This window comes from Nicotiana tomentosiformis, chromosome 7 (assembly GCF_000390325.3).
Source record: "Nicotiana tomentosiformis chromosome 7, ASM39032v3, whole genome shotgun sequence".
Lineage (NCBI taxonomy): Eukaryota > Viridiplantae > Streptophyta > Magnoliopsida > Solanales > Solanaceae > Nicotiana > Nicotiana tomentosiformis.
Genome location: NC_090818.1, coordinates 120040678 through 120056928, shown reverse-complemented (window position 1 = coordinate 120056928; position 16251 = coordinate 120040678). Strand labels below are relative to the sequence as shown.

The window sequence follows — 16251 nt, the reverse complement described above, 5'->3', positions numbered from 1 at the left end:
AGAACTTGTTGGAGCCTGTAGAGCCTTACAAGATAACAATGGTTCTGTTGCTTTTTCAATATATGAATATCCAACTTCTTCTTCTTCTTTGCGAGACAACTTGGTTTGGTATCAATTGTACTGTCACAAATTTTCTTTTATGCTTACCTGTAACGACCCGACTTGTCGTTTTAAGAATTAGCGTCCCGTTCAACGGCTTAAGACCTCGAGAAGCTTTGTAATGTGTAGTATGACTTGCGCGCGCGGTCGAGTTTGGTTTTTGGACGATTCGAGATTTAATTGAAAGAACAATATATTCTTGTTTTGGAAGCTTAAATGAAAAGAGTTGATCGGAGTTTGACTTTTGTGTAAACGACCCCAGAATGTAACTTTGATGGTTCCAATAGCTTCGTATGGTGATTTCGGACTTAGGCGTATGCCCGGAATTGGAGTTGGAAGTTCATAGAACAATTCGGCGCATTTTGGCGAAATTAGAAAGTTGATGTGTGTTAATTATATTATTTTGTGTGCAAACAAGGACTATTAATATGATGGATATCAATTGGATATGATAATAAGTGTACGAGGCATATTATAAGTGATGTGGGGTCTAAGGAGAGGCCTAAGCCTAAGTCAAGTTGGAAATTTCATGATAAACTAAAGTTCCAAATGAGTACGCATAAGACCAAAATTTGGATGAGCATATCTACATATATATAAGGAGTTTTGTGATGGAAAACCTATCAAATGAAAAATCTTCGAGTCTAGTTTCTAACGCTTCAAACCGTTCGTCATTTGGACACTCCTACAAGAAGTTATGACCAAATTACCGAAAGCTGGCAGAAATTTACACTACCGCGCCGCCCCATGCGCCGCGCCTGTGGAAAATTCAAGAATGTTTCAAAATGTCATTTCCAGACACTTTTTACACAGCCTTCCTGCGCCCCGCGGCGCCCCACGAGAGGGGAGAGCGATTCTAGAGAGAGGAAAGGAAGGACTAAGGATTTCACTACTGTACCTTGAATCAAACCTTGAAATCGCATCAAAGGGAAGCTAGATCTTCAAAGAGGTAAGAATTTCTTTCGCCAATCCTTCAATTTCGAAATCTAACTAGAAATGGGTAATTAGTAAGATGATTCTTGGATGCGAGAGTATTAGTTATACATGCTTGTACCAATAATATTGTGGGAAGATTGTTAAGTTTAAATGGGTAAAGATTGGGTTGAAAAATGGTAGCGATCTTCAAAGACTTTAATTGAAGATTTGAAGGGCAATCCGATGTCGGAATTCGATAATTTTTGTATGGTTGAACTCGTATCGGAACGGGTGTTCGGATTTTGTGAGTTTTTCAGGGATTCGAAACGTGGGTTTCACTGTCGATTTTTAAAATGAATTTCGGATTTTAATACGGAATATTAGTAATTTCATATGGAATTAATTCCTACGATTCGTATTGAGTATATTGAATTGTTTGTGACTAGATTTGAAGCGTTCAGACACGAATTCGCGAGACAAAGGTTTATTGGAATCTTGAATTTGGTTACGAAGCGAGGTAAGTATCTTGCCTTACCTTGAGTGGGGGAATTATCTCTTAGACATTGAGTCTTATGTGGAAATTGTGTAATTGAATACCATGTACGCGAGGTGACGAATACGTACTTGGTTTATATGTGCAAATTATATCGGTTGAAATTCGTAGACGCCCTTAAGTATTAAATTGGAAAATTGTTGTAACTTATTAAATCCCTTATTTGTCATGCCTCATTCCTTGTTTGTCGATGTTGTTTTTATATAATAATTTGGTGTGATTGCCACTTGACTTTTATGTGAACTCTGTGTTTGTTTGAGTTGCCATTTTTAAGGAAAACACTTTCATTATTGATTTTACCTACAGATAATTTAAATGAAAAATTTAGTTAATAAGATGAATAAATCTATTTATTTCCTGAAGTTGTGATTTAAAAGAGGTGTTGTTCCTTGATGAATTACTTTCAGTTCACGTTGTTGAAAATTTGATATTGAATTATAAAGGCCGTGAATCATATTAAGGCAAAGTGCCAAATTGTGAAATATTATTCGGTTGAGTTGTTCACTCTCGAACATTTTGTTAAGATGTTGTGCACATTATGATCGAGTCGTGACTCCTTATTGTGGAAAAATAATGTATTGTTGATTTCTGTGGCAAGTTGTAATATTTGAGTACTTGATGTGCAATTTGTGATATGTTGTAATATTTGAGCACTTGATGTGCAATTTGTGATATGTTGTAAGATTTGAGTACTTGATGTGCAATTTGTGATATGTTGTGATATGTGAGCACTTGAGGTGCAAGTTGTATTATGCTGTGATATTTGGGCACTTGAGGTGCGATTTGTGAAATATTGTGATATTGATACGCATACGGTGATATAAGGTCAGGGTGTTGAAACGCATGCGGTGAGATAAGGGTGGCTTGAAACGCGTGGCTAGTAGGGGAACTATTAGAAGTCATGCGGTGTGATAAGGATGGCTAAAACGCGGGATGCTATTTCGGAAAAAATGATTTCTTTAAAATTAAATGTGGAGGCTCCCGCGGTGATATAAGGAAATGAGATATTGTGAATTTATTTATGATTTGGGACTACGAGGCGGTACCTCGGGAGTGCCCTGTTGATATTTCTTTATTTATGTTCTTGTCTTTGGTGATTTTATTTCATTTAATATGTAAATTCTTGTCTTCTTCCGTGATGTACTAGTTGACTTTATTATTATGTGTTTTGTGCTCCTAGTTGTATTGTGTTGGCTTTGGCTTTTTAGCACGAGACTCTGAAGAAGTATATCTCTTTTTTTTCTTACTGATTTTTGATGATTGAGTTGTTTTAAATAAAGGAAATTATTATTATGTTTTAAATTAAATAGTTTTACATCCAAATCAGTAGTTTATATGATGCTTTAATTTAAGTGCAATGTTATTTTTTCTTCACCCAAATGGTTTATAAAATAAATTCATTTCCTTGTTGATTTCTTACTTGATTTAAAAATTGTAAACTCACTTTAGTGGAAATAAATTGATCATGTGGATCTTATATACATTGATATTATTGGCACGTGAGTTGTCCGTGCAGTTGTGATAGAAATATGGGCACGAGGTGCCGTGAAAATATGGAAGTGGGATGAGACCCGTATTTTTATGATTTTGAAATGAGGTGTCACAAGATAACTTTTATTTGAAAGAATTATATTGAAAATATTATTTCAAAGAATTATATTCGAAAGATATTTATTTAAAAAAATTATATTTGAAAGAATTATATTGAAAATATTATTTCAAAGAATTATATTCGAAAGATATTTATTTAAAAAAATTATATTTGAAAGATATTTATTTGAAAGAAGTATATTCAAAATATATTTATTGGTAAGGATTATATTCTAAAGATTATTATTTGAAAAACTTTAGGTGAAAGATTTATAATTGAAGGACTTGATTAAATGATTGTACTTGTATTCATTATTTGTTGAGCAATATGTATGGTGTTCTTGTTGTCCTGCTGTTTATATCACTGGTTGATTATTGTTGTTGTCATTGCTATTTGTTTTCTATTATTTTTGTATGTTATATTGCACAGGTTATTAGACTAGTGAGTGTCTTGACTGTACCTCGTCATTACTCCACCGAGGTTAGTCTTGATACTTACTGGGTACCGACTGTGGTGTACTCATACTACACTTCTGCACATTTTTGTGCAGAGCCAGGTATTGGAGATATCAGACTTGGACAGAGTTAGAGTGTGATTGCAAGGACTTAAGGCAGATCTGCTTGGTCGTCGCAGTCACTTGGAGTCTTTCCATTTTATTGTACTGTCAACTCTATTTTGAACAGTATTGCCGCTATTAGTTTCGATTATCTATTTCAAAAAAAAATGGCTTGAATTGTTATTATGATCGGCTTACTTGGTCTTAGAGACTAAGTGTCATCACGACGCCTGTGGTGGGATTTTGGGTCGTGACATTACCCCTTTTGTTTTCTCCTTTTTTTTGTTTTGGTAAGTAGTCAATCATTTGTGATGCCACCATGCTTGTATGATTGTTGATGTGGTACTTTTGAGGAAGTAGTGTTGTTTCATATCTCCAAGTTTAGCTATATCTTAAATTTAGAACATGCTGTCCATCCATTCTTCAATCTGATGTCCAACTGGAAATAAAGATTAGAGGAGCTTGAAGAGGAGATCAAGGATCTAGTTGATGAAGTAAAGAGATTAAAAGCTACATGTGATGAGCTTCTTCAAGAGAAAGCTGTGGAAGCAGAAAAGGAACGAACGAAGACATGGGACGGATTTGGCTCAAAACTTGTTGGAGGAAGAGATTGGAGAAGGGCTTCAAAGGTAGAAACTTTTTCCTATTCAGTGGAATATTTTGGGGGTTTTTCAGAATTAATTGTAGCTCTATCAATCCTTGACCATATGAAAGAAAAATCCTTGACCAGAAATCTCTTGAAGTTGATTTACTCAAATGGCACGATATTCCTCACCATCGCTTTCATTTGGGACTAAAGCATAGTTGATTGGTGGGTTGATTATATATTGTGCGAGTGATGGCGAGAGTGATTGTACTTCATTTGTTTGTCATGATTTTGTTAGTTGACTGATTTGAGTATGCTGCTTTGTATGTCTTTCAGGTCATTTGCTCATTGTGTAATACTGAACAGGATGTGAGTTTCCTTTGTTGAGCTTCGGTAAATTTACTTTCTGTCCGTGATTGTCCTTTAGGTTCAACAAATATGCATTCAGTGCGGGGTTTGCATGAGGTAGTACTTTTATTCAAGATGCAACTTCTTTGATGATGATATAAGTCTCTTCAGATAATTCTACTAATATGTTGTTGGCTCAGTATTTGCACTATGCTTAAACAAGATGATTTTTGTCTTTAGGTTTTGAAGAATCAGTACCACCGTGATAAATGTGGAATCTGCTGGTTAAAAATTTTTTTTCATACTGTACATCATTATCAGTTCTTGAATGCATTTTCCTAAGTTACGCCATTAGTATAAACACAACGTCAAGCACATATGTCCGCTGGGCATAAAATGGGCTGACAGCAATCTCTTTTTGGAAGGAGCTTTGTTTTAAGTGAACACTAAATAATGTTCCGTCAATGAGCAGATATGTAACATTTGCTTGTGGTTGATTACAGATAGATGGATTAAAAATGATTCAGTGTTTTCTAGTGTTCTGATTTCTCTTTTCTTTCGAAAAGACTTGATAACGTGGGATTAGTTATTCTACTGTGCAACCCTGTCAAACTGTTAATCCCAGCCCATCAAAGTGGCCAAACTATGTTTCTGATGTATAAAGTGTTGCTTTCTCTAGACTATCAATTTTCTATATCAGCGCCATTTCAATTGCTTACATTAGTTGGTCCTCACATGTCTCTTTATCTTTTCAGCGTGATATTATTGTGTCTGATATGTTATTTCTTCATTTTCCAGCTCAAAATATTTGAACCAGAACGGATGGCAAGGAAAATTTCCCTCACTGTGACAGATGTGGTGAGCGAAATGCTCAACCTTGAATTTAAACTTATTTAGTAAGAAAAGCTCTTATTATGCTTATTATGTTTGATTAGCTATGGAATATCTGACCTATATTGGTATAGAAAGAGCAATGCACCATAATTGCCCTGTTTGCTTTGAGGTAAGGGCAGAATTTGGAACATAAAGATTTAAGAAGATAAGCATGACATGGATGCCTCTTGATTCTTACCACTTCATGCAGTATATTTATAATACAACAAAGAATTTCACTGTCTTGCCTTGTGGTCAGTGGTCACACCATGCAGATGGAAGTTGCATTGCCAGTAGTTTTGACGTGTTATGTTTTTCAGACACTTTAAGATGGAGGGTAGAACCAGATGGTCAATTTTCAGTTAACGCAGGATACTTATTCTATTGTGTTCAGAATGAAATGGTGGATAACTGGCCTTGGAAGCTTATATGGAGAACAAAAGCACCCCCGAAGGTGATCTGTTTCAGTTGGATATCACTTTATGAAGCATGCTTGACTCAGGACAACTAACCAGAAGATCTTTCCTCTTAACTAACAGATTCTTCAGAAAATCAAGTTAACATTGGGCTCATTTTCAAAATCTGCTGTGAAAGAGAGAGCAGAAAGCTCAAGATTCGTATTTGATGAGGTAATAATGAAAAGAGCGGAAAAGGTAACAAGGACACAATGAGAAAGTTGGTTAGAATACATACTTTAGGTACTTCTTTTTTTATCATGTAAAATGGAATACTTTTGGAACTTTTTTATGTAGGCCATATAAGTTTTTTCAGAAAAGTTTTGTTTTTTCATTGCACCACGAAGGTTTGTATTTTGTAAAAAGTTGACTTTTCATCTAAAATGAGCAACAGACCTTTTGATTACGAAAAGCATAAAATTCTGAAGATTTTTCTTCTTCTATTTTGTTGTGTTTGTTGTAGTCTATTGATACGATTAGTTAGTGGCTCTTGTGAACTTTGTCCATGGTATAGTTATTTACTGATGAAATGATGATTCAGAATCCTCTGCAACCATTAAGAGCAATTCCCTGTCCTATTCAGTCTAGCCCAGGCACCTGATGCAACCATTCAAGAGGTTCGGGGACAACATGGATGGAACCTAGATTTCAGAAGACTACCCAATGATTGGGAATTAACTGGATTATTTGAGCTTTATAAGGTCTTGGATCTCTCGGAAATAACCTCTCTACCTGACAAGGTAGGGGTAAGGTCTGCGTACAGACTACCCTCTCCAGACCCCACTTGCGGGAATATACTGAGTATGTTGTTGTTGTAAGGTCTTGGAGTTGTTTCAAGGTACAATAACAAATGAAGACAGAATTGTATGGAAGCATCATAGTAGAGGCTTATTTGCAGTTATATCCGCCTATACAGTTTTTAATGCTACTGGTCAACAATGCATATGGCCCTGGAAATATATCACCTTTTCATTCACTTTGGAATCACTGACCAGCTGTGCCAATTGTTTCTCAGTATGAAAGGAATTAAGTAGGCTAGCCTATGTCCGCAGGAAATCTGCTGAAATGCTGGAACAACATGGAGGTACAGTGAAGCCGAAGAGATGGTGGAGCTCGATCTCAGCATGTGTAAGGTGTTTTAAAGGAAAATGCAGCCCTTTACAGTAAGTTAAGAGAACTGTCTCATGTTATTTTATTTTTGGTGTAAAGAACTTCTGGAAGATGTAGAGGCTTTAATAGATATCATTGAATCCTTGCAAGACCTTTTAGGATATCTTTTTGGTGAACTCTTTGCTCTGTAAATATGGCTTCAGCACAGCCTTTGTGCTAGAAATTTTAATAATATATTGTTACCTTTCTCAATATAATTAACTACACATCTAGCGAGGATTTTTGAGTGCTTAGAAGACCCAGTGGAGTAGAAAGGCATTGAATCAATGGCGGGAGGTTAGTCGTTCCTTCGTTCATTTTGTTCTTTCTTGAAATATATGCTTGGTACGCATGCACAGGTTTTTATCCGACCTATCCAGTTTATTCAGGTTTGAATTGTGGTTATCTCCTTAAACTGGATGATAAGTATTGGCACATTAACTTGTGGACTGTGGCTATCAGAAATTAAGTTTGCATTTGTGGATTCATGCAGATTTGAATGAAGAGGTAGAACTGTTCTACTGGTTTCCATTTCTTTGATTCTGTTTAGGTACGCCTTTTTACAATTTAAAGCCTTTTTATAATTTATCTTTTCATTAAAGTTTCTCCCTTCTCTCTCTCTCCTATCCTAGCCCTGAAACCATGTCAAATTTTCTGAGTTACTCTTGATGCATAATTAATGGTTCTTTGATTTTTTGTTTTCCCATAATAATATCATCTTGTTAGTTCTCATGGATGTTTAAGGCCGGGATAGACATGATTCGAAGGGAGTTTAATTGAATTATCTTTGTTGAAATTATATTGTGCGAGAAGGGGAGCCTTGCATAACTGGTAAAGTTGTCATGTGACCACAAGGTCATGCGTTCGAACCGTGGAAACAGCATCTTGCAGAAATGTAGGGTAAGGTTGCGTACAATAGACCATTGTGGTCCGGCCCTTCCCCGGACCAGTGCATAGCAGGAGCTTAGTGCACCAGACTTTCCTTCTTTTTTTTTCCTGAAATTATATTGTGCGAATGGGAGAAAAATAATTCTTTTCATATATTTAAGGGATTGTGGAATTACGAAGCACCTAGTGTAGCAGCAATGGTGACTCAAAAATTGTTTATGGCGGCAAGTTTGAGTTTTAGGTATGATATTCTTGCACTTTTTAAATCTTCTGTTCAGAATTTTTGAATGAGGACATTGGTTTAAGGAAGTGAATTTCGTTGGAAATACTCAAGTTTTAGGCTAAAGTACGGATAACATATTTGATTACAAAATATCTAACTCCAAAAATGCAGCTTGTGCTAAACGTATACGACTGTTTGGCCAAGCTTCTCGCAAACCGAAAGTACTTTTTTATGGAAAATAAAAATATATTTTTGGAGATTTGAGGTGTTTGGCCAAATATGAAAAGTGCTTTCGAGTGATTTTATAGGGAGCAATTACAAATTTTTGTTTCTTCCAAGAAGCATAAGCATAGGCAGTAAATTAATTTTTTCAAGACAAATATTTTTATCAAATATATTTACCAAATTATCTCTCGTTAATTTAACCCATATCTCTCTCAAATTTAGATATATCTCTTCTCTTCCCTGTCATAGTTTGACTATATTCATATTAGAAACCTTAGTGTATGTTTTTTATTTTATGTTCAAATTTTAACTAAAATAAAAAACTTATTCAAAGTCTTTCAAAAGAATATTTTAAAATTATTCTCTATTTAAATATACTAATTGTGAAATGAACGACACTCAAAAGCATTTTTTTGTAAATATTAGCCAAACACGATTTATATATAAATACTAAAAAAGACACTTCTCAAATGAATTGGTTATACACATGGTATGCCTTTCCTTGCATGATGCGCAGTTTTTTATAGCAATCCTATGTGCATTGCCTCTAGAATTAGTGTAAACAGTCCCTAATATTAGGTTTCAAATTACTCATTTTATTTTTGGGAGGTTTCAAATTACCTCTTTCTTATGCAACCGTTTGTAATGTATCCTATTTGCTTGAACTGCAACTTTTTTTTGGTAATTATCAAATTTTATTACCAAAGCGCTGGACATTTTCCCAGTTCTTAGTTAACATCCTATACTACCCGTACTAATAGCTAACTATCAATCAAGTAAACAAGTGTAGTGTGGTACTTTTCAGCAGCTCATGGTCATGGGTAAAAGTTTAACTCTTCAAGTCTTCTTCTGAGTCTGGGCTTCATATAGCCTCTTCCACATATCATTTGGATAATCAGCTTGACTATCATCCCTTGTTGTCTCTGTTGTGCCCTAAAGATCCTCTCATTTCTTTCCTGCCACACATAGTAGACACAACCAGCTAAAGCCATTCTGTATATCTCATCGTTGGCTGATCTACCTTTTGCATGGCAATATGCCCAAGCTATCTCGTGGTTCCACTCCATGGCCTATCTTGTAATACCCATCCATTGTAGTAATTTTCTCCAGAAGGAAGCTGCATACGTGCACTTGAAAAATAAATGCTCAATGCTCTCCTCTTCTACGTTGCATAGAGGACATTGTAAGTCATTTGTTACCCCCCATCTTGCTAATCTGTCTCTAGTGCTCAACTTGCCTATGATAGCCAGATAGAGGATAAAAATCCATTTGGGCACTCCTCCATTGTTGCACACAAATTTTCTCCATGGCATTTTATGTTCTTCTCCTCTTAGCATCATGTGTAAATTTTTGATGGATAAGTTCTCCATATCGAGAATCTCTGTCAGATTTATGCCTGCATCAATCGAGTATTGCTTAGCCTTCAGGATCTTCTTCACCATCTACGAAGCCTGTTTAGGTTCAATTTCCCTTATATCTCTACCTCTCCCATAGTATATGTGTATCCACTGCACCCATAACTTATCCTTTTTCTGAGCTATATTTCAGAGTAACTTACATATAGCAGCCTTGTTCTACTTGAATATATCTAGCAAATTCCATCCACCAGCAACTTTTGGTTGGCATAGTTTGTCCCAGGCTACTAAAGCTCTCTTTGATATATCACTCCCCCAGACCATAGGAATTTCCTACATATTGCTTCTATCAGTTGTATAACTTTCTTTGGGAAGACAAAGATCTGTGACCAGTAGATTTGGATAGAAAATAAGACACTCAGATAAAAACTTTGTAGTCCATGATGTTATTCTTCCTATCACCCTGTCCAACAGTGGCTGAAACTGTATAACAGACATCCTTTTTGTACTTAGAGGGACCCCCAAATATCTAATAGGAAGCACTCCTTTGGTGAAACCAAGTTTATCCACAGCTGCCTGTTGTACTGCTAAGCTTACTCCACCAAAGTAAATCGAGCTTTTGCTTTTGTTTGCTTTCACCCCTGACACACTAGAGAACTCTATGAAACAACCATATAACATTTGAATAGAGATTTCATCACCTCTACAGAACAACAATAGGTCATCGGCAAATCCCAACTAGATTATTTGTAGTTTCTCACACCTTGGATGGTAATTAAAGTCTGGTTGGTATTTCAGGGTTCTGAGCAATCTACTTAGGTAGTCCATGGCTAATACAAACAGGAATGGGGACAATGGATCTCCCTGCCTCAGCCCCTTTTTTGCTGGGAATGGGCTAGTAGGCCTTCCATTTATCATAATAGAGTAGGAGACAGTAGTAATACACTTCATAATCCATTTCACAAAGCAGATTGGAAAGTTCATATTAATTAGAATTTGCTCGAGAAAACACCACTCCAAAGAGTCATAAGCTTTTTGCATGTCTAGCTTAATCATGCATTTTGGAGTTGTCCCTTTCCTCCCATATCCCTTCGCTAGTTCATGACTTAATATGATGTTATCTAAGATGATCCTTCCTGGGACAAAAGTAGCCTGGCAAACATCATGAGACTATCCATGACCATTTGTAATCTTGAGGTGAGTAGTTTTGATATTATCTTATACATCACAGTACAACACGAAATTGGCATGTACTCTTTAACTGAGCTTGGGCTTTTTACCTTTGGGACCAAAGTTACTGAAGTACAGTTGATTGGCTTGTAAATCTCCTCAGTGGAAAAGAACTATTTTGTTGCATTGATCACATCTTCTCTTATAATAGGCCATGCTTTCTTAAAGAAGAAAGCATTGAATCTATCGCACCCTGGGGCCTTGTTGTCATCTATGTTCCTCACTACTGTACATATTTCTTCTGGAGTGATTGGCTCTATTAGTTTCAGTTGTTGTTCTCTTGTCAGCATTGGTCCTTCTTTCATTATCTCTAGATTTATTGCAAGCATTTGTTTAGCATCTTTACCTAACAACTCCCTATAAAACCCCACTACTTCCTCTTTCACCTCATGTTCTATTTGTAATAGTGCCCCTACTTGATTTACAAGAGATTTGATATTGTTCTGTGATGTTCTATTCCTTAAGCAAGCGTAGAAGTACTCACTATTTGAATCCCCAAGTTTTAGCCATCGGGTCTTGGATTTTTGTTACAATATACTTTCCTCTATCAACCCCCATTTCTCTAGTTGTACTCTCAATTCCTTCTTAGTTTTAAAAAGAGATGTCCGGTGATCGGTTTCCTTCATTTGTTCTTGTGTCTCTTGGAGCTGCATTGTAATTATTTGTACTTTCTCCCTGACTCCTTTGAATTCCTTGATATGTAGTTTTTTTCAATTCTTGTTTAACCTCTTCAAGCTTCAGCCACACTTTTTGCATCCCCTGCCATTTACTAGGTGTGTTCCATGCATACTCCGCCACCTTTATGAATTTTGGAATCTAAGCTACATAGTTATAAAAGTGATATGGCTTTGGACCTCCCTGAGCTGTATCTTCAAATTGAATGCTCAGAGGTGAATGATCGGCGATGAATAGGTCCATAACTATCATTTTCATTTGTTTCATTATTGTCATCCACTCTGCATTCACAATTACTATGTCAATTTTGCTCCATACATGGTTATTTGTCCATGTGAATTTCCTCCCAATATACTTTAGTTCATTCATGTTATTATTCAGCATGAAATTTCTAAAATCTCTTATCTCAACTTCTTGTACTGGATTGCCATAGACTCTATCATCCACCCCCAGTATTGCATTATAGTCCCCCATTGCAATACATGCCCCATCAGTTCCACTATGAATCACTTCTAATTCATGCCATAATATTTTTCTGTCTTCAATAGTATGTAGGCCGTATATTGCTGTAAAATAAAACTGCAACTTGAGTGCACCAATAAACACCTTTCCATGTATCAACTGATTGCTCTTCACCATCTCGTTGAATTGTAAAATATTTGGATCCCATATTACCCATATCCTTCCTTTACCATTTGTTTCATAGTTAGTAACGCACCTCCATCCTGCTGCAACCTTCTTCAGTATTTGATTGGCATTTGTTTCAGTAACTCTATGTTCTAATATAGCCAGTAGTCTAATTTTATTCATCCTAATGAATCTACATAACTCCTTCTGCTTGAACAGCTTATTGAGACCCCTAATGATCCAAGCTACTATTTTCATGTTGGATTAAAGAGATTTTGCACTACCCATGTATTCCCACTTCTACTATATTGACCTCTTTCAGCATGACATTCTTGTTCCGGCATTTATAATTGCTCACTCTATTTATTCAACACAGCGAATCCATTTGTTATACTCATACGCCCATCATCAAGAGCATGAGTTGTTTTAGCAGTTGATTTGCCCCTTACTTCCTTCCAACCTTCAGTAATGTCTGACTCTACTTGCTTCCCTGCCTTGAGGTTTGCTTTCGATCGATCATTCTCTTTTCCTTGTACTTGAGCAATCGTTTTTTTTACCTGCCACACCTTCTTTTGTACATTGTTCCTCACAACTTTTGGATTTTTCAGTTGTTTTGGCTCTTTGCAGTAGTGGCCAATCATCAAACAGGTTCCACAATATTCCGATTTCCATACATATTCTACCTTTGGGACAAACTGCCTTTCATTTGGTTCCTTCACCTTGACAACTTCAGGGAGTGGCACTGTTACATCCATTTCTACAAGTATTCGTGCATAAGAAATCCTTTTCATATTTTATGTACACTCATTTGCGTACAACGGAACTCCAAGCCTACTTCCAATCCTGCTAAATGAATCTGCACTCCAACAATTCAAGTGGAGATTTGGAAAGATGACCCAGAGTGGAATAGTTTTCAGAATCTCATCCTTGAAACTAAAGTCTAGCGTCCACACCTTTGTTATAATTGGCTTGTTGCCAATTGTATGAGGTCTAGAGTAAAGTATCGCATCTTTATCATCCATATTATTGAATTTTATAACAAAGTAGCCATCATTATGAAAGTATACCGTAGGTTTTGAGACAAAGTTCCACTGGCTAGCAACAAACCTTTTCAGAGCTCCAATCGTCGGTGTGGTGCCTACTACATAGAGGATGATAGCAGTTCTCCATTTTTCAGTTTCCTTTTCAACATCTTTCTTTGATAGTTTCACCACTTTTTCCCCATCCTGCAAAATAGGAGCAACGAAATTTAAGTTCATTCCTTTCAGTCCAAATCGGTTATTTCCCACCAGATTTGCCCAGGTCTTATTCTCAGGACCTTTCACTTGTGGTTTTTCCGGTATCAGCTGCATCCCTGTCCCTTTTCCGTTTCCTTGTGCCCTAGTTTCAGTATTTGGTTGCATTCCACTCGCGTGTGAGTTACCCACTGACTGGGGTATTGTTTCTTTATTCTGATTGTCGCTTATCTGCATAATTCCTGCTGTAATTGCACCTGAAAGAGGTGTATTAGGTCCACTCCTTCGATTTGGTAATTTCGGCCAGTCTGGTTCATCATCGTTCACTTCGCCCTTCGGGTATTCACCTGCTACACCTATCTTTTTCGCAATAGCCTCAATGGCTATTGCCGCTTTGTTGTTTTGCTTCTTCGCCGGCCTTCCTCTGGCCATTTCCGATGGCTGGGCACCTAGAGAGAGAAAATCAAATTTTCTGGAGCTAATTGACATTGAACTGCAACTTGAAAATAGAAAAACTTTCTTCTACTTTGTCATGTAACAACTATCAAGAATTCAAAAAAATCTTAATATCAGCTACGATTTATCTTCATATACATTATATCGCAATCTTTGGGAGTCCTGATTTAGTTTCTAATATTATAGTGGTGTCTTTGTGCATGACACACACCCCGGCTCAATAATATTTGTGATCTAAAACCAAATTTTATTTAAAAACCTTTACTTTTTTCGAGCAAAATCTCATATGAAACTTATATTTTATTTTATTTTTTTATAAGTATTTGATATGGAAAGTTCTTCTTCTTGGATATCATTGGCATCAAACTCAACTAGATTGGAGACTTGATCTTTTTAAGAACACTTTCCCATACCTCAATTAAACTTTTTGATTGTTTGTAAAATTTATCAAGAGCATCTTTTCAAGATTGAATTAAAGTTTCAAGCATTCTCTTTTTTGAGTTTCTAGGATTCATGTTTATTTTCTTATTGACATCTTTAAATTCTAATATATAACAAAATATATATTAAATAAATATTATAAAAGATACCAAATTCATATTTAAAAAGATTTTAGAAAGTTAGAACAATGAAATCTGATTCTAAAAGTTGACAACGTGATGATTGATATCAAAATAAATCAATCTGTAAGAGATTTTCACTGCTTCAATTTGCTTGAAAACATGAGAAATAATAAAAGGAATGTGCAGTCAAATAATTCAATTTTTTATTATTATGGAATCTATAGATGCATATGAAAAAGTAAAAATAGAGTATATGTACAAAAATGGATTTGAAAGACATGGCCTAAAAAAGGAAATGTGGCCTGCCAGCAAATTATAAATTACTAGTATTTGTATCCGTGCAACGCACGGACAAATATCAAATTATGATTTGGGTATTTGGATTATATGCAAATTACGTTAAAATTTAAACTTTTCAGATAAAAATTACATATAATTATTAGATATTAGTTAAAAAGAAGGACATAAAATTGTTTCTCATATTTCGTACTAGATAACATATTTTTATTTTTTTATATCTGTAGCAATCCAATCTCTTGATCTTAGTACTTGCATTTTATTCTGTGGTCAATATTAAAGAATACTAAACATATCACATTGTAATATGTCTTGTTTGAACATTTTATTTTAACAAAATTCTTATTTACTACTTTATGTTTTACCTCAAAGTCGAATAAGCCTTCTCCTTCTACATTTTCACCAAAAATAAAATCTCTATTTAATCTTTGCTTATAACTGTTGCATTATTCATTACTTAATATTGTTATAATTTCATGTGATCTTTAATTAGTTTACCAACTGATTTAATATCTTTCTTATTACCCTTTTGATAATGATATATAAATATAATTTTTTTATTCCTAAATTTTAATGTATTTTAATACTTTTATCCTCTGACTCAGAGCTCTTTCGTCATTTAAATCTATCAATAATATTTTTGAGTATTATTTAATTATTTAATATATTTATCCATAAATTAATTCAAAGTATAAATATTCTCACACTATCTCTATTTTCCTCTTTATACATTTTTACACTTATTATGAAATTTTAATTAGGTTTTTATATTAATATTTTATTATATAATCAAAATATCACATTTTATTTTAAGTTATAACTTTGAATTAGTCTAAAATAATAATACTTAAGTTTTTTAATTATTATATTTTAAATCTATTGTATTTTCATATAATTATCTTTATATCACGGGAAATTAAATTTTCTTTCTCTTTTAGTTTCAGGATGCAAATTAATTTTTATTTTCGTTACTAAATACCTACATGAGACATTTATTTTGTATTCTTAAAGTTTCAATTTGTTATACAATTGTTTATTTTTATTTATCTAGTAAACTTTAATTTTGTGGTCCTATCCACAGTTTGAGCGTTTTGACCATAGTTTTAATCCAATCTCAAGTTCAAATCATCTTTTCCTTCTATTTCTAATATTAAATATTGTTGAATTTTCAATTATTACTAGTACGTTACCTAATATATAGTATTTCATGTTTTCATATGGCCTTCATTAACTTTCCTCTTTATTGAATATTATTATCCATTTATATCCTTTAATATAATATAGATCAATGTGTGATTATTTAATCTTGATATAAAATATTTATATTATTTTAAAGTAATACTCAAAATTAT

At 34.7% G+C, this 16251-nt stretch overlaps 3 protein-coding genes across 6 annotated transcripts; 1 reads left to right on the top strand and 2 right to left on the bottom strand.

Moving 5' to 3' along the window:
- Positions 1-40: 40 nt before the first annotated feature.
- LOC104094430 (uncharacterized) lies at positions 41-8339 on the top strand. Of its 4 annotated transcripts, none has more exons than XM_070179713.1 (8): positions 41-1048; positions 1461-1531; positions 3709-4343; positions 4637-4669; positions 5447-5506; positions 5916-5975; positions 6061-6150; positions 6518-8339. In XM_070179713.1, the coding sequence occupies exons 5-8, from the start codon at positions 5471-5473 to the stop codon at positions 6575-6577; spliced, it is 246 nt and encodes an 81-aa protein (XP_070035814.1). In that variant the 5' UTR covers positions 41-1048; positions 1461-1531; positions 3709-4343; positions 4637-4669; positions 5447-5470; the 3' UTR covers positions 6578-8339. The 4 variants fall into 4 exon arrangements, with proteins under 4 accessions (XP_070035814.1, XP_070035815.1, XP_009598663.1 ...); XM_070179714.1 differs by having other exon boundaries at positions 4637-4693; XM_009600368.4 differs by having other exon boundaries at positions 4637-4765.
- Positions 8340-9531: 1192 nt separating this feature from the next.
- On the bottom strand, positions 9532-9903 carry LOC138896287 (uncharacterized). Its single transcript, XM_070181084.1, has one exon. The coding sequence runs from the start codon at positions 9901-9903 to the stop codon at positions 9532-9534; it is 372 nt and encodes a 123-aa protein (XP_070037185.1).
- Positions 9904-11862: 1959 nt separating this feature from the next.
- On the bottom strand, positions 11863-12606 carry LOC138896286 (uncharacterized). Its single transcript, XM_070181083.1, has one exon. It carries the CDS (start codon positions 12604-12606, stop codon positions 11863-11865), a length of 744 nt encoding a protein of 247 aa, XP_070037184.1.
- Positions 12607-16251: the final 3645 nt, after the last annotated feature.